Raw genomic sequence first — 16,397 nt, forward strand, 5'->3', positions numbered from 1 at the left:
TGACTAAAACTTAGGAGGCAAGGACTTTATATCATTCCTCACTCCTATATATAGCAATGCCTAATACAGAGTACATACTCAGTAAATGCTTATGAAATGAATTAATGAAGGGTGTTATAGGGATAGTTAAGATTCACAGTGTAACTTCACATATCTTCATTTCTTAAAATACAACCAAACTAAAAAGCACTGTTGCCTCGGCTACCAATTTTCTCAAAATATGCTGCATTGTCACAAAAATAAAGAAATACAGAATTATGAAAATGATTAGTTTCACTATTTATTACCTGATTCTGAATGTGAAGTGCTCTTTGGTTTTGGAGAAATGTTTTGGTCTACTAATGCCGTCACTCTATAATAAGAACAAATTAATGGTTATTCTCTTAATCTTTCAGTTAACTCTTGAGAACTCTCAAATAATATTTAAAATAATAACATTTATATTTATATCAAATACCCTGTAGAAAAAATATAACTGGTTTAAAAAATGTTCCCATATATATATATGAACAAATAGTTTAATAATAAAAGGCAATATATTTATACATTTTTCAGTGTGAGACAATACGTATAGAGGACAAGGTATAGTGTTTAGAATCAGACAGACCTGGGTTTAAAGCCCAGTTCTACTACTCACACTTGAGTGGCCTTGGAAAAGTTACTTAACCTGTCTTGATTCTTGGTTCCCTCATTTATACAAAAAGAATGGCAATCTTTTTCCCTAGGGTTCTTGTGGTAATGATCTCAAGTAACATGAGAGATAATACTTTTTAAGAATTAAATCCTTTTTTCTCTCTTTTTTAAAAGATTTTATTTATTTATTTATTTACTTATTTGAGAGAGAGAGAGCTTGAACACAAGTGGCGGGGAGGGGCAGAGGAAGAGGCGAGCAGACTCCCTGCTGAGCAGGGAGCCCAACACGTGGCTCAGTCCCAGGACACTGGGATCATGACCAGACCTTAACTGTTTAACCTACTGAGCCACTCAGGCACCCCTATCCTTTTCTCTTTTACAAATGACACCACCCCCAATTCTACTGAAATGCATATGAGAGGATTACAAGAGGAATACCAAAGGATCAAAGCTCAGACTTTGACCACCAAAATGGGATTGCTGCATCCCTAGCAAGACAATGGAGTTGAAAACCAAATGTGAGATGATAATTTTCTAAATTCCCATTGCTGGTTTATTGAACAACTGGATTCAGTAGGCAAAAAAAAAAACAATTTTAGGCAAGGGAAACAAAGGCAAAAAATGAACTACCGGGAATTCATCAAGATAAAAAGTTTTTGCAAAGCAAGGGAAACAGTTGACAAAACCAAAAGACAACTGACAGAATCAGAGAAGATATTTGCAAATGACATATCAGATAAAGGGCTAGTATCCAAAATCTATAAAGACTTTATCAAACTCAACACCCAAAGAACAAATAATCCAATCAAGAAATGGGCAGAGGACATGAACAGACATTTCTCCAAAGAAGACATCCGAATGGCCAACAGACACATGAAAAAATGCTCCACATCACTTGGCATCAGGGAAATACAAATCAAAACCACAGTGAGATACCACCTCGCACCAGTTAGAATGGCTAAAATTAACATGTCAAGAAACAACAGATGTTGGCGAGGATGCAGAGAAAGGGGAACCCTTCTACAGTGTTGGTGGGAATGCAAGCTGGTGCAGCCGCTCTGGAAAACAGTATGGAAGTTCCTCAAAAAGTTGAAAATAGAGCTACCCTATAACCCAGCAATTGCACTACTGGGTATTTACCCCAAAGATACTAATGTAATGATCTGAAGGGGCACCTGCACCCCAATGTTTATAGTAGCAATGTCCACAATAGCCAAACTATGGAAAGAGCCCAGATGTCCATCAACAGATGAATAGATAAAGAAGATGTGGTGTGCATACACACACACACACACACACACACACACACACAATAGAGTATTACACAGCCATCAAAAATGAAATCTTGCCATTTGCAAATACGTGGATGGAACTAGAGTGTATTGTGCTAAGCTAACTAAGTCAATCAGAGAAAGACAATTATCGTATGATCTCACTGATATGTGGAATTTAAAAAACAAGGCAGAGGATCATAGGGGAAGAGAGGAAAAAAATGAAACAAGATGAAACCAGAGAGGGAGACAAACCATAAGAGTCTCTTAATCATAGAAACAAACTGAGGGTTGCTGGAGGGGAGGGGAAGGGAGTGGAGGGATGGAGTACCTGAGTGATGGACTCTGGGGAGGGTATGTGTTGTAATGAGTACTGTGTATTATATAAGACTGACGAATCACAGGCCTGTACTCCTGAAACCAATAATATATTATGTTAATTTAAAAAAGAGAAAATAATGAATAAAAGAAAAAAAACAGTGTTATTCTATCCTATTTCCTCTTTAATTAATCCTGTCAAAAATAGTACTTTCTCGCCCCTGGATGAACTTTCAGGTGTAGTCCATTGTTTTTGTGGTGTTCTCTTGTATAAGACAGTCATTTTGGAGTAATAAAAAGCCCAGTGTAATATCACAACACCAAACTCTTATTTTTTTTTAAAGATTTTATTTATTTATTTGACACAGAGAGAGACAGCCAGCGAGAGAGGGAACACAAGCAGGGGGAGCGGGAGAGGAAGAAGCAGGCTCCCAGAGGAGGAGCCTGATGTGGGGCTCTATCCCAGGACCCCGGGATCACGCCCTGAGCTGAAGGCAGATGCTTAATGACTGAGCCACCCAGGCGCCCCCCAAATTCTTATTATCTGATTTATATTTCTTCCTTTTCCCAACTCAGGATAGAATTAGACTGAAAACCTGCACTAAGGAAATCAACCATGGTTGGTTTCTTCTATATTTCTTGTTCTTTTTTCTCCCCCGTTTGGTAGCTACTCTTTGGGGTCCTCTGGCATTGGAGTAGTTGGAAGGGACAGAAAGGTCTTTCTTGATTTTGATTGACACCTATTTATAACATGCCATTGATATCCTCTGGGTCTGACAGATAACCAAATGCTGACTCTTTCAAACCTGAAGTATTTTGAAGGATTCAGTGATAAGATTTCCCTACACTTGGGGCTCTCTCACTTGCTGCTATTTATGATCTCCTCCACTTTTGCATTTGATGATAGAACTTTCAGCCTCTTTCAATTGAGTTTACCTTGTCCTTTTCAGGAAGTCATACTGGGCATCATCCTTTCCAAGATGATCCATAACTGACCCTCTTCTGTGAAATGTTTATCTGACCTATAGGCATTATGCACAAATCTTTGTTGTGCCCAACTCTGAAAGTGCATCTAGCTTCCTCTTCATCCTGCCATTCCAAGGCATCTAACAGACTGCTAACAAACCCTCTTGCCTTTAGACTTTTCAGGGGTGAGTCAGAAACCAAGTTTGAGGGGACATATGAAAAGAGAACTTTTAAAATGGTTCTCTCAGAGCTTCTTCTCTTTTGTTGAGGTGAAGGAATAAGCCTACCCCTCTCCTTGCATATAACACCAATAACTCTTATCAGAGACATATGTTTTTAGTGATTTCATCCCTTCAGTGCACTCTTAGCTTTTTCTCAAATAGTTTGTGGATTGCTGATGGGCAAAAGCATGAAGAATTAAGTTTTGACCCCACCTTCTACAAATTGTACATAGGTAAATCTACATTGATGGAAATGGGGTAACTGTCATTTTAATTTGTTTTCACCTATTGAGGTCACTGTTCAAACTTTAAGACTACCTGAAAGCCACATTTAATATTCTGCTACATTCCTCAAGTTCCTTTTAACATACATAGATGAAACCACAGAGGTTTACTTTTAGCTACAGAATGTAGAAAAAATTCAGGATGTGAACAGAGATAGATTCCTGCTCCATGCCTTCCAGCCAAGAGGATTACTGCTAAGAAAAAGGGTTTCTTCTTTGCCAATTTGGATACCTTTTATCCCCTTTTTGTTGTCTGATTGCTGTTGCAAGGACTTCTAGTACTATGTTGAATAATAATGGCGAGAGTGGGCATCCTTGTCTTGTTCCTGATCTTAAGGGAAAGGCTTCCAGCTTGTCCCCATTGAGAATAATATTTGCTGTAGGCTTTTCATAGATGGTTTTTATGAAACTGAGGAATGTACCCTCTATCCCTACACACTGAAGGGTTTTAATCAGGAAAGGATGCTGTATTTTGTCAAACGCTTTTTCTGCATCAATTGAGAGGATCATATGGTTCTTGACTCTTTTCTTGTTGATATGATCTATCACACTGATCGATTTGCGAATGTGAACCACCCTTGCACGCCAGGGATGAATTCCACTTGGTCATGATGGATAATCCTTTCAATGTACTGTTGGATCCTATTAGCTAGGATCTTGTTGAGAATTTTGGCATCCATATTCATCAGGGATATCGGTCTGTAATTCTCCTTTTTGATGGGGTCTTTGCCTGGTTTGGGGATCAAGGTAATACTGGCCTCATAGAATGAGTGTGGTAGTTTTCCTTCTGTTTCTATTTTTTGAAACAGCTTCAGGAGCATAGGTATTATTTCTTCTCTGAACGTTTGGTTGAATTCCCCGGGGAATCTGTCAGGCCCTGGACTCTTGTTTTTTGGGAGGTTTTTGATCACTACTTCAATTTCTTCATAATTAATCAGATGACTGGATTAAGAAGATGTGGTCCATATATACAATGGAATATTACTCAGCCATCAAAAAGAATGATTTCTCAACATTTGCTGCAACATGGACAGGACTGGAGGAGATAATGTTAAGTGAAATAAGTCAAGCAGAGAAAGACAATTATCATATGGTTTCATTCATTTATGGAACATAAGAAGTAGGAAGATCGGTAGGAGAAGAAAAGGAAAAAGAAAGGGGGGGTAAACAGAAGGGGGAATGAACCATGACAGACTATGGACTCTGGGAAACAAACTGAGGGCTTCAGAGGGGAGGGGGGTGGGGGATTGGGATAGGCTGGTGATGGGTATTAAGGAGGGCACGTATTGTATGGTTCACTGGGTGTTATATACAAGTAATGAATCATGGAACTTTACATCAAAAAGTAGGGATGTACTGTATGGTGACTAACATAATATAATAAAAAATATTATTAAAAAAAAAGAAAAAGGGGACAGAGCCTTGGGAAATAAGCAGTTTGACAGTGGGAACTGACTTCTCTCCATCAAGCCCTAAATCTGGAGGTGGGAGTACTAAGTATGAATATGACATTAGAAGAGAAAGCCAAAAGCAGAAGGGGCATGTGCCAAACTCACTCTAGGTGGAGACAACCACAAGGGGTAGAAACTCAATATCAAAATATGAGTTTGGACTATTCAGTCAGAGAAGAGACCTCAGTTAGCCCTCCTTGAGAGTCCCTTAATTCCTGTAGATTGTGAATGAGTTCCCAAGGTTCCAAATACCAAGGGCAATACAGAAGGTGTTCAGTTTAGAACCAAAATACCTGACATAGGGCTGCTGTGGCTGGTGACTCTACCGCAAAGGTTGCAGAAAGGCAATCAAGTCAAAATCTGGATGGAGGACTTCAATGACACTCAAGGAGTTTTGGGTAGCAACAAAAGATAAGGTGAGAAAATTATCAGCAATAGAATATCTCAGACCCTAAATAAGGCTGTAAGTTCACCAAAGACTTTATCAGCAGAGTCCAGCCCAGGTATAGAACCAGTCTTAAAACCTGCAGCATAAATTAGTATAAGTCCGGAGACAACTTGTGGATGCCAGACAACCTCAAAGCCCCAACTTTACCCCTCCCCCAGCTCAGGCTTGCTCCTATGTCTATACACCTATATTTAGAGTGACCATTTATCCAAACTGGCACCTTCCTGAGAATAAAAGGGAGTTCTACTAAAGTTTATGTCAAAACAATAGACACATACTAAGACTGTCCCAAGCAAACCAAGTGTGATAATCTACTTTTATGCCATCCTTAGGAATATGGAATGGGGAGAAAAATCTGTAAGTTTCAGCATTCAGCCAAAAGAGACTTTTAATTGGAAGTAAATGGATGGCATTAATAAGTTTAACTCATCATTTCCCAGCTAAATAGGAGAGAAGGGGGAGGAGAGCCTATGAGAAGCTGAAGTCAGTTAATTTTAAAAATAAGACATCAGCCACAGCAACCTTTTTCATGACACATCTCCAAAGGCAAGAGAAACAAAAGATAAAATGAACTTGTGGGACTTCATCAAGATAAAAAGCTTCTGTACAGCCCAGGAAACAGTCAAAAAAACTAAGAGGCAGCCCACAGAATGGGAGAAGATATTTGCAAATGATACTACAGATAAAAGACTGGTATCCAAGATCTACAAAGAACTTCTCAAACTCAATACACGAGAAGCAAATAAACAAATCATAAAATGGTCAGAAGATATGAACAGACACTTTTCCAATGAAGACATACAAATGGCTAACAGACATATGAAAAATGTTCAAAATCATTAGCCATCAGGGAAATTCAAATCAAAACCACACTAAGATACCACCTTACGCCAGTCAGAATGGCAAAAATTGACAAGGCAAGAAACATCAATTGTTGGAGAGGATGTGGAGAAAGGGGATCTCTCCTACATTGTTGGTGGAAATGCAAGTTGGTACAGCCACTTTGGAAAACAGTGTGGAGGTCCCTTAAAAAGTTAAAAATTGAGCTACCCTATGATCCAGCCATTGTACTAGTGGGTATTTACCCCAAAGATACAGACGTAGTGAAGAGAAGGGCCATATGCACCCCAATGTTCATAGCAGCATTGTCCACAATAGCTAAATTGTGGAAGGAGCCAAGATGCCCTTCAACAGATGACTGGATTGAGAAGATGTGGTCCATATATACAATGAAATATTACTCAGCCATCAAAAAGAATGATTTCTCAACATTTGCTGCAACATGGACAGCACTGGAGGAGATAATACTAAGTGAAATAAGTCAAGCTGAGAAAGACAATTATCATATGGTTTCTCTCATCTATGGAACATAAGAAGTAGGAAGATCGGTAGGAGAAGAAAGGGATAAAGAAAGGGGGGGTAATCAGAAGGGGGAATGAAGCATGAGAGACTATGGACTCTGAGAAACAAACTGAGGACTTCAGAGGGGAGGGGGTGGGGGGAATGGGATAGGCTGGTGATGGGTATTAAGGAGGGCAAGTATTGCATTGTGCACTGGGTGTTATACGCAACTAATGAATCATCGAACTTCACATAAAAAATTAAAATTAAAAACTAATAAATAAATAAAACTAATATAACGTTAATAAATAAATAAATAAATAAATTCATTCCATGTGAAACTAATATTATACTCCATATTCACTAACTGGAATTTAAATAAAACCTTTAAGGGCGCCTGGGTGGCTCAGTCCGTTAAGCTTCCTACTCTTGATTTTGGTCATGATCTCAGGGTCCTGGTCATTATCTCAGGGTCCTGGGATTGAGCCCCACATCAGGCTCCCTGTTCAGAGGGGAGTCCCCTTGTCTCCCTCTCCCTCTACTCCTCCCCTTGCTTGAGCTCTCTCTTAAGTAAATAAATCTTTAAAAATAAATACATACATACATACTTTAAAAAGAAAGAAAGAAAGAAAGAAAGAAAGAAAGAAAGAAAGAAAGCAAGCTATATTTTCTCTGCATATCCAAGTGGTAAATTTTATTTTTTAAAGATAGCAGGGAGATCAGTAGGAGAAGGAAGGGAAGAATGAAGGCGGGGGGGTAAAGAAAAGGGTGAATGAATCACGAGAGACTGCGGACTCTGGGAAACAAACTGAGGATTTCAGAGGGGAGGGTGGTGGGGGATTGGGCTAGGCTGATGATGGGTATTAAGGAGGGCATGTATTGCATGGAGCACTGGTTGTTATACGCAAAAAATGAATCATGGAACACTACATCAAAAACTAAGCATGTACTGTATGGTGACCAACATATAATTAAAAATTTAAAAAAATAAAGATAGGGCAACATTTAAGTGGGACAGAAAATAAGATCAGATACACATAATCAAGCACTGTATTACATTTACTCCATGCAATATACAGGCAACACTCATTGCACTGGGTACACACACATCTTTCAGCAATATAAACAAAACCCCCTTTCTTTATCAGGTACGATGTTAAAGTTATAGGATTTTAACTTCGTGAATGTGTACTTAATTAAAGAGAATGCCAAAATATATAATAGTTGTAATGATGTACTATACAGTGGCTAACTGAACGTAATAAAATAAATAAATAAATACAAAAAAGATCTAATAGTTAACAGGTGTTCAAAAATGGTATAATTACTATCCACACATCTCTCCTTCCTTCCTAAGAATATATTCCATTGCAAATTGTGAAAGGGGCTTAAAAATCATAAATCATCATTTCTCTCTGGTGACATTAATAATTTATCTTCAGAATTTTTACTGTTGCTCACCTTCAATTTGTAAAAAACACAAAATCAATTAAGCACAACAAAATGAAGTACAAATAAAACGAAGTATGCCTGTAAAAGATTCCCTTTTCTTCAGAAATTTTTTATCACTTAGATACAAGCATATTTGTAAGGAGCCTTTTACAATAATGCTATTTTCTCACTCTACACAACTTCCTAGAGTGACATCTATCCCTTCAGCCCAGAATCTTTCCCTCGCTAACTAGGCTGGAATATACAACTACTTGCCTGATATATCCACTTCAAAGTGTTGTAGGTATTTCAGTGTTTTCCAAACTAAAATTATCTGTCACCCCAACTCACTCTTGCTTTTCTATTTTGTGTTCCTTCCTCCAACAAGTTAGTCATCATTTATCCAAGTTGGACTCCACCTTCCTCCCTTAACCAACTAAACATTAAAAATTATTGATTATCCCTTCTGAATTGTTCTGAAATTTTCCCTTTTTGCTGTCCTTGCCAATAAAGTTTAGGTCCTAATTACATCTCACTTGAAATGCTACAACAGACATTCCTTCAATCTAATCACTCTTTCTAATCCATCTTTTTTTGTTGTTGTTGCAAAAGTGATTATTCTAAGACAGAAATATTATGCATCTGTCTGTGAAGGGGTGGGATAAGCAAGAATTTTGGTCAGGTAACGTAAAAGTTCTACAAAGATCTACACTCAAAAGTATAGCAATCCTCACCCCCTCAACTCATCAGCAGAGAATACCTAAACCATAAATCCCCACCAAGGAAGATAACATTGTATCATCTACTATTTAATTTTGATTAAAAAATCAACTTATAAGACAGTAAGAGTTGTACATGATTATTTGACAGACACAAAATCTATCAAATAGCTATAGACCTTTTCCCTGTATCTCAAAAAGTTGAGAGCCAAAATATGGTTCGATTAAATCGTCTGACTCAACTCTTACAGCTTATTTATTTTGGGTCTATTATCTTTCCTACCTGTATTTTCTATTAAAAATTATATTTCCTTTGTTTCCTTAGTTTTAATTTTTTTTTACAGTTTTATTGATGTAATTCACATATCACATAATTCACCCAGTTAGAGTGTATATTCAACGGTCTTTAATATATTCAGAGAGTTGTGCAACTGTCATCACAATTAATTTTAGAACATTTTCATCACCCCAAAAAGAAACCCTGTACCCATGAAGCAGTCAGTCCCTATTTCTTCCCAAACCCCCTAGTCTTAAGCAATCACTAATCTGTTTTCTGTCCATACAGATTTGTCTATTCTGGATACCTCGTATGAATGTAACCATAAAATATGTGACCTTATATGACTGGCTTCTTTCACTTAGATTATGTCCAGGGTTCATCCATGCTGTAGCATATATCAGAATTTGATTTTTTATTATTGAATAATATTCCATATGGATATACCATATTTTATTTGTCCATTCATTAGCAGATAGACATTTGGACTGTTTCTACTTTTTTGGCTATTATGAATAAAGTTTCTGTGAACATTCATGCACAAATTTTTGTGTGGACATGTGTTTCCATTTTTCTCAGGTATGCAAAACTAGGAGAGGATTGCTGGGTCACATGTAACATTTTGAGGGACTTCCAAACTATTTTCCAAAGCATCTTTACCATTTTAAATTACCACCAGCAATGTATGAGAGTCCCAATTTTTCTATATTCAACACAATAGTTGTTATCAGTATTTTTAATTATAGCCATCCTACTGGGTATGAAGGGATTCTCATTCAAGTTGACTTGCATTTCCCTAATGGATAATGATACCGAGCATCTTTTCATGTGCTTATTGGCCATTTATATATCTTCTATGGAGAAATGCCTGTTTGGATCGTTTGCTCATTTTTAAATTGAGTTATTTTTTCCTTTTATCATGAGTTGTTAAGAATTCTTTATATATTCCAGATACAAGTCCCTTATCAGATATATAACTTGCAAATATTTTATCCCAATCTATGGATTGTCTTTTCATTTTCTTTATGATGTCTCCTGACTTTGTTTTTAAACTTCTATGAATTTTTTGCAAATTCCTTCAAACTTTGAATATTAAAATGTTTAAAATTTTTGTTATATTTTACAATCCTACTGAAAATCTTCCAGAGAATACCATCACATTCAAGAGAAAATAGAAATCCCAGTCCTTAAGGCCATTCATGATCCAGACTATTACCACCTCCTTCAATTTAGATACTGTCTCTCTCACATATGACTTACCCCTCAGTCTATATGCACTAAACCAAATTCTTGATTTTTGCCCAGAAGTGTTTTTCCTCAGTCTCTCCCATTTTAATAAATGGCAACACCATCCTTCTAGTTGGTCAAGCCAAAACCATGGAGTCAGTCTTGATTACTTTAATATTCTACCATTCAGTCCATCAATGAATAACAGTCCCTCCTGTTAGTTCAGCTTTCAAAATATATGTAAAATCTGACCTCTCTACCTTTACTCTTATTACTCTTAGTAATAACTCTTGTTTAGATTACGACAATAGTCTCCTAACTATAATCTCCCTAATTCCTTGTCTTTTCATAATCTATTCTCAACACAGTAGCCAGGGTGATTCTTTTAAAAGCTAAGTTATATCATGTCACCCTTCTAAACCTTTCAAAGGCTTTCCAATCCACTCATATTCACCTACAATGTGTTATGTGATATGACCTCTGCTGCTTCTTTCACTTCCTCTCCTTTCTCCTCCTCCCACACTCCACTCCTGGAACCCAGGCCTTCTTGCTTCGGTGCCTTGCTCCAACTATTCCCTCCACCTGGAATACCCTTCTCTCCTGTGAGTCACACATCTTGCTCTGTCTCCTTTAGGTCTCTGCTCAAATTTCAGTTTCAACTTCTCTGATGATACTACTTAAAATAGTGAACCTCCATTCCAATAGTCTCTCACCCCCACCTTACTTTTTCTCTATAGCATTCATTACCACATAAAACAGTATAAATTTACTCACTTATTTATTGTCCACCTCTTCCAACTAGAATGTGGACTTGATGAAGAAAAAAATTTTGTTTTTAATCAATTTCATTCATTACAATATATCTCTAGCGATTGGCATACTTTTGGCACATAATGATTCCTCAACCAACCACAAATAAATGAATGCCTGAATTTGTGGGCTAACAATCATTCTAGCTCCGTAAATATTAGAACACAGGGTTCAAAAGCACAACTTTAAAATGTTAGTTCTTACATTTCTCTATGGCATTTCTGATAGTCTTCTGAAGACATACCTAGGAAAGGAAAAAAACCAACCTATTAGAAATATAATTCAAACAGAGACCACAGGCCAAAATTAGGTAAAAAGAAATATTCTCTCTAAAATATATGGTGATAGTACAGTTTATTTTTGTAATTTTATTGTTTTATATTGTTTTTATGTCTGCCACTTAAATTAGGTAGAAGTATTTTCAAAATACCGAAATAAACAAAATTGTTTGGAAATTTTATGAGATGCAGGAATCTCTCAGCCTATATTTGGATACTTATAATTACTGAAAAAGTCCTCTCCAATATTTTATCTTACTTGATTCTTACAACAGTCCTGTGAGGCAGATATAACAATTTACTATTACCGTGCTGCATATACAAAAAGAATTACTGGTCAAGTTATAAAACTAATAGTTGCATACTTGGAACTTAAACTCAGATCTCATGGTTTTTAATCCAGTACCAAGTATATAGATATGCACATTAGTACACTGATTTGCCAAGAAAATACCTACCAGTCAACATTTTGCTGTCCAGGTCCACTATGATATTACTTAGGAACATAAAGAACTGTGGGAATAGTCTTCTGAAGAACTTGAGATTCTACTCACCTGCAGAATTCTGCTTACGTTTAATTAGAATTTTACAGTTAAGTAAAAGTGAAGTGAATGGTGCCTAGTAATCACTGAGAAGCATTTCCCTGAAATGGAGGTTCCCAAAATACAAAAGACTACAGTGAACTACTCACTGCTTTTGCTGATAATACTATCTTGCTTTTCCTTCTGATGATCTAGACATGGCCTGTGACTCAATATAACAGGAGTCCTGCATCTCCCTGCCCAAAGTGACTGTTCAAGGATAGGCATATGAAATAATTTAAGCCAATATGTAACACCAGAACTTTTATTCATTCATTGGGAAAGAGAAGCACTTTGTTCACTGGATTTGAAGCTGTAAGTATATAACCCTGGACCTAAAAAGAGTTGCTATATGAAGGGAGCTTAGCTGAGAGTTTAACTGGCACAGAGGGACCATGAGCTGGCAGATGGAAAGGAACTGGTTCCTAATGATGTCGTTTGAAATCCTGGACCAAGTTGTATTTGCATATCATTTACTACTGGATTTTTCAGGTACATGTGGTAATAACTTCCTTTTTTAACCTAATAAAGTTTGAGGTAGGATTTCTTTTTCTTTTTCTCTTTTTTGTCACCTGCAGTGGACAAAGAGCCTAACTGAAACACTTGCTAAAGAGATAGGCTGCTTCTTTGGGCAGTTTATATCAGCAAAGGAGTTGCCAAACTCAACATAACACAGAAGACAAGGTTTTTGAACTGTTAGAAATACTGTCATCCAGACTGCTATCAACTCTCCCTTAAGGGACCCCATAATCAATGCTTAATTCTTTGGTATTACTTATCCCTGCTTTTTGGCAGGCTCTGATAGGTGAGCTGACAACATCCATTCCCATTCCCCCTCACCATTTTTTTCCATTTTCCCTTACTTTATATCAATACAGAGACTAGGAGAGTGAAATACTTGGTGTGTTTTTTTAAAATAAACTTTATTAAAGAAGCCTCCCAAGTAGTCAATAGGTATATGACTCAGTCCTGGCCAATAGATCTAAATAGAAGCCTTCTGGAGAATTTCTTGGAAAGCTTTTGCTCTTCCGATAAAGAGAGGTATATGGCTAGTACTGCCTTTTCTCATTCTTTTTCCCTGGAACACTGCTGTGATACCTACAGGCTTAGCAACCATTCTACAACTACGGGGAAACAAGCCAACACATTTGGTGGTAGAAAGATACAATGACTATAGGATCTTAATGATATTGGTGAGCTGCAACATTAGCTCTGGCCTGGGAAGCGAAGTAATCCAATATAAATAAACATGTTCTGCATGACAAAAAATAACATACACAAAAAGACAACTGACAAACTGGGAGAAATAGTCATGATATATACCACAGATAAAAGGCTAATATTCTTTAAAAAAAATTTTTTGAGTATAGGTAATACACATTACACTAGATTTATGTGTACAACATAGTGATTTAACTTCTCTATACATTATATTATGCTCACCACAAGTGTAGCTACCATTTGTCACCACAGGATGCTATTACAATACCAATGACTATATTCCCTATGCTGTGACTTTTATTCCCTTGACTTATTCATTCCACAACTGAAAGCCTGTGTTTCCTACTCTTCTTCACCCATATTGCCTATGCCCCCAATCCCTTTCCCTCTGGGAACCATTAGTTTTTTCTCTCTACTTACAGATCTGATTCTGGTTTTTTGTTTGTTTTTAAAATTCTTTTAAGTTTTATTTATATAAGTAATCTCTACACCCAACATGGTGCTCGAACTCACAACTCTGAGATCAAGAGTCACATGCTCTTCCAACTGAGCCAGCCCGGTGCCTGTTTTTTTGTTTTTTAATTTGCTTTGTTTTTTAGATTCCACACATGTGAAATCATATGGTATTTGTCTTTCTCAGTCTCACTTATTTCGCTTAGCATAATACCTGCTAGGTCTATTCATGTTGTTGCAAAAGGCAAAATCTCAACCTTTTTTATGGCTGCATAATATTCCTGCGTGTGTGTGTGTGTGTGTGTGTGTGTGTGTGTGTACATACCATATCTTCCTTATTCGTTCATCCATTGATGTACACTTAGATTGCTTCCATATCTTGGCTATTGCAAATAATGCTGCAATACATAGGGGAGCATGTATCCTTTCAAATTAGTGTTTTCGTTTTCTTTGGGTAAATACCCACTGATGGAATTACTGGATCATATGGTATTTCTATTTTTGATTTTCTGAGGAACATCCACACTGCTTTCCACAGTGGCTATACCAGTTTACATTCCCACCAAACATGGGTAAGAGATCCTTTTTAAAAAAAAAATTTTATTTTTTTTTAAACTTGTAATTTTGTGCCCACCTCAGTTGGTTAAGCACCTGACTTCAGCTTTAGTCATGATCCCGGGGCCCTGGGACCAAGTCCCATGTTGGGCTCCCTGCTCAGTGGAGAGCCTGCTTCTCCCTCTGCCCTTCCCCCCTGCTTGTGCTCTCATGCTTTCTGATAAAATCTTTCCAAAAAAATTTGTATTTAAATTCAATTTGATTAATATATACTGTATTCTTAGTTTCAGAGATAGAATTTAGTGATTCATCATTTGCATACAACACCCAGTGCTCATTACTTCAAGTGCCCTCCTTAATGCCCATCACCCAATTACCCTATCTTCCCACCCACCTATGCTCCCGCAACCCTCAGTTTGTTTCCTTTAGTTAAAATTCTCATATGATTTGCCTCCCCCTCTGTTTTCCTCTTATTTTCTTTTTCCTTCCCTTCCCCTATGTTCATCAGTTTTACTTCTTAAATTCCACATAAGAGTGAAATAATATGGTTTTTATCTTTCTCGGACTGACTAATTTTGTTTAGCATAATACCCTCTAGTTTCATCCACGTCATTGTAAATAGCAAGAGTTGATTCTTTTTGATGGCTGAATAATATTCCATTGTGTATATATACCACATTTCCTTATCCATTCATTTGTCAATGGACATCTGGGCTCTTTCCATAGTTTGGCTTTGTGGATACTGCTGCTTTAAACATTGGGATGCATGTGCCCCTTTGAATCACTGTTTGTAAAACCTAGTAGTACAATTGCTGGGTCATAAGGTAGCTCCACTTTTGACTTTTTGAGGAACCTCCATAAGTTTTCCAGATGGCTACACCATTTTGCATTTCCACCAATAGCGTAAGAGGATTCCCCTTTCTCCGCACCTTCACCAACATCTGTTGTTTCCCGAGTTATTAATTTTAGCCATTCTGACTGGTATGAGGTGGTATCTCATTGTGGTTTTGATTCATATACGAGTGTTCCTTTTTTTCCACATCCTCGCCAACAATTGTTTTTTCTTGTCTTTTTATTTTATCCATTCTGACAGGTATGTAGTTTTGATTTGCATTTCCCTGATGATTAGTGATGTGGAGCATCTTTTCATTTGTCTGTTGGCCATCTGTATGTCTTCTTTGGAAACATGTCTATTCAGGTACTCTGCCCATTTTTTAAATCAGATTGTTCAGTTTTTTTGGTGCTGAGTTGGAGAAGTTCTTTATATATTTTGGATATTAACCCCTTATTGGATATATCATTTGCAAATAGCTTCTCCCGTTCATTAGGCTGCCTTTTTGTTTTATTGATGGTTCCCTTCACTGTACAAAAGCTTTATAATGTAGTCCCAATAATTTATTTTTGCTTTTGTTTCCCATGCCTCAGGAGACATATCTAGAAAAATGTTGTGATGGCTGATGTAAAAGAAAGTACTGCCTGTATTCTCTCCTAGGATTTTTATGGTTTCAGGTCTCACATTTAGGTCTTTAATCCATTTTGAGTTTATTTTGTGTATGATGCAAGAAAGTTGTCCAGTTTCATTCTTTTGCATGTAGCTGTCCAGTTTTCCCAGCATCATTTATTGAAGAGGCAGTCTTTTCCCCAGTGTGTATTCTTGCCTCCTCTGTTACAGATTAATTGCCCATGTAAGCATGGGTTTATTTCTGGGCTCTCTATTCTGTTCCATTGATCTACATGTCTGTTTTTTGTGCCAGAACCGTACTGTTTTGACTATAGTTTTGCAGCATATCTTGAAATCTGGAAGTACAACACCTCCAGCTTTATTCTTTCTCAATATTGTTTTGGCTATTGGGGTCTTTTGTGGTTCCACACACATTTTAGGATTATTTGTTCTAGTTCTGTGAAAAATGCT

The 16,397-nt window shown here is 37.1% G+C and overlaps 1 protein-coding gene across 1 annotated transcript in view; it reads right to left on the bottom strand.

The window, feature by feature from the left end:
* MEIKIN (meiotic kinetochore factor) overlaps positions 1–16,397 on the bottom strand; it is a 62,540-nt gene that overhangs the window by 27,657 nt on the left and 18,486 nt on the right. The window contains exons 7-8 of the mRNA XM_034655732.1: positions 11,602–11,641; positions 288–352 (exon numbers count right to left, since the gene is read on the bottom strand). Coding sequence (XP_034511623.1) covers positions 288–352; positions 11,602–11,641 — 105 coding nt within the window. The remainder of the gene's footprint in view (positions 1–287; positions 353–11,601; positions 11,642–16,397) is intronic.

The sequence above is a fragment of the Ailuropoda melanoleuca genome, chromosome 3 (genome assembly GCF_002007445.2).
Source record: "Ailuropoda melanoleuca isolate Jingjing chromosome 3, ASM200744v2, whole genome shotgun sequence".
In the NCBI taxonomy this organism is placed as follows: domain Eukaryota; kingdom Metazoa; phylum Chordata; class Mammalia; order Carnivora; family Ursidae; genus Ailuropoda; species Ailuropoda melanoleuca.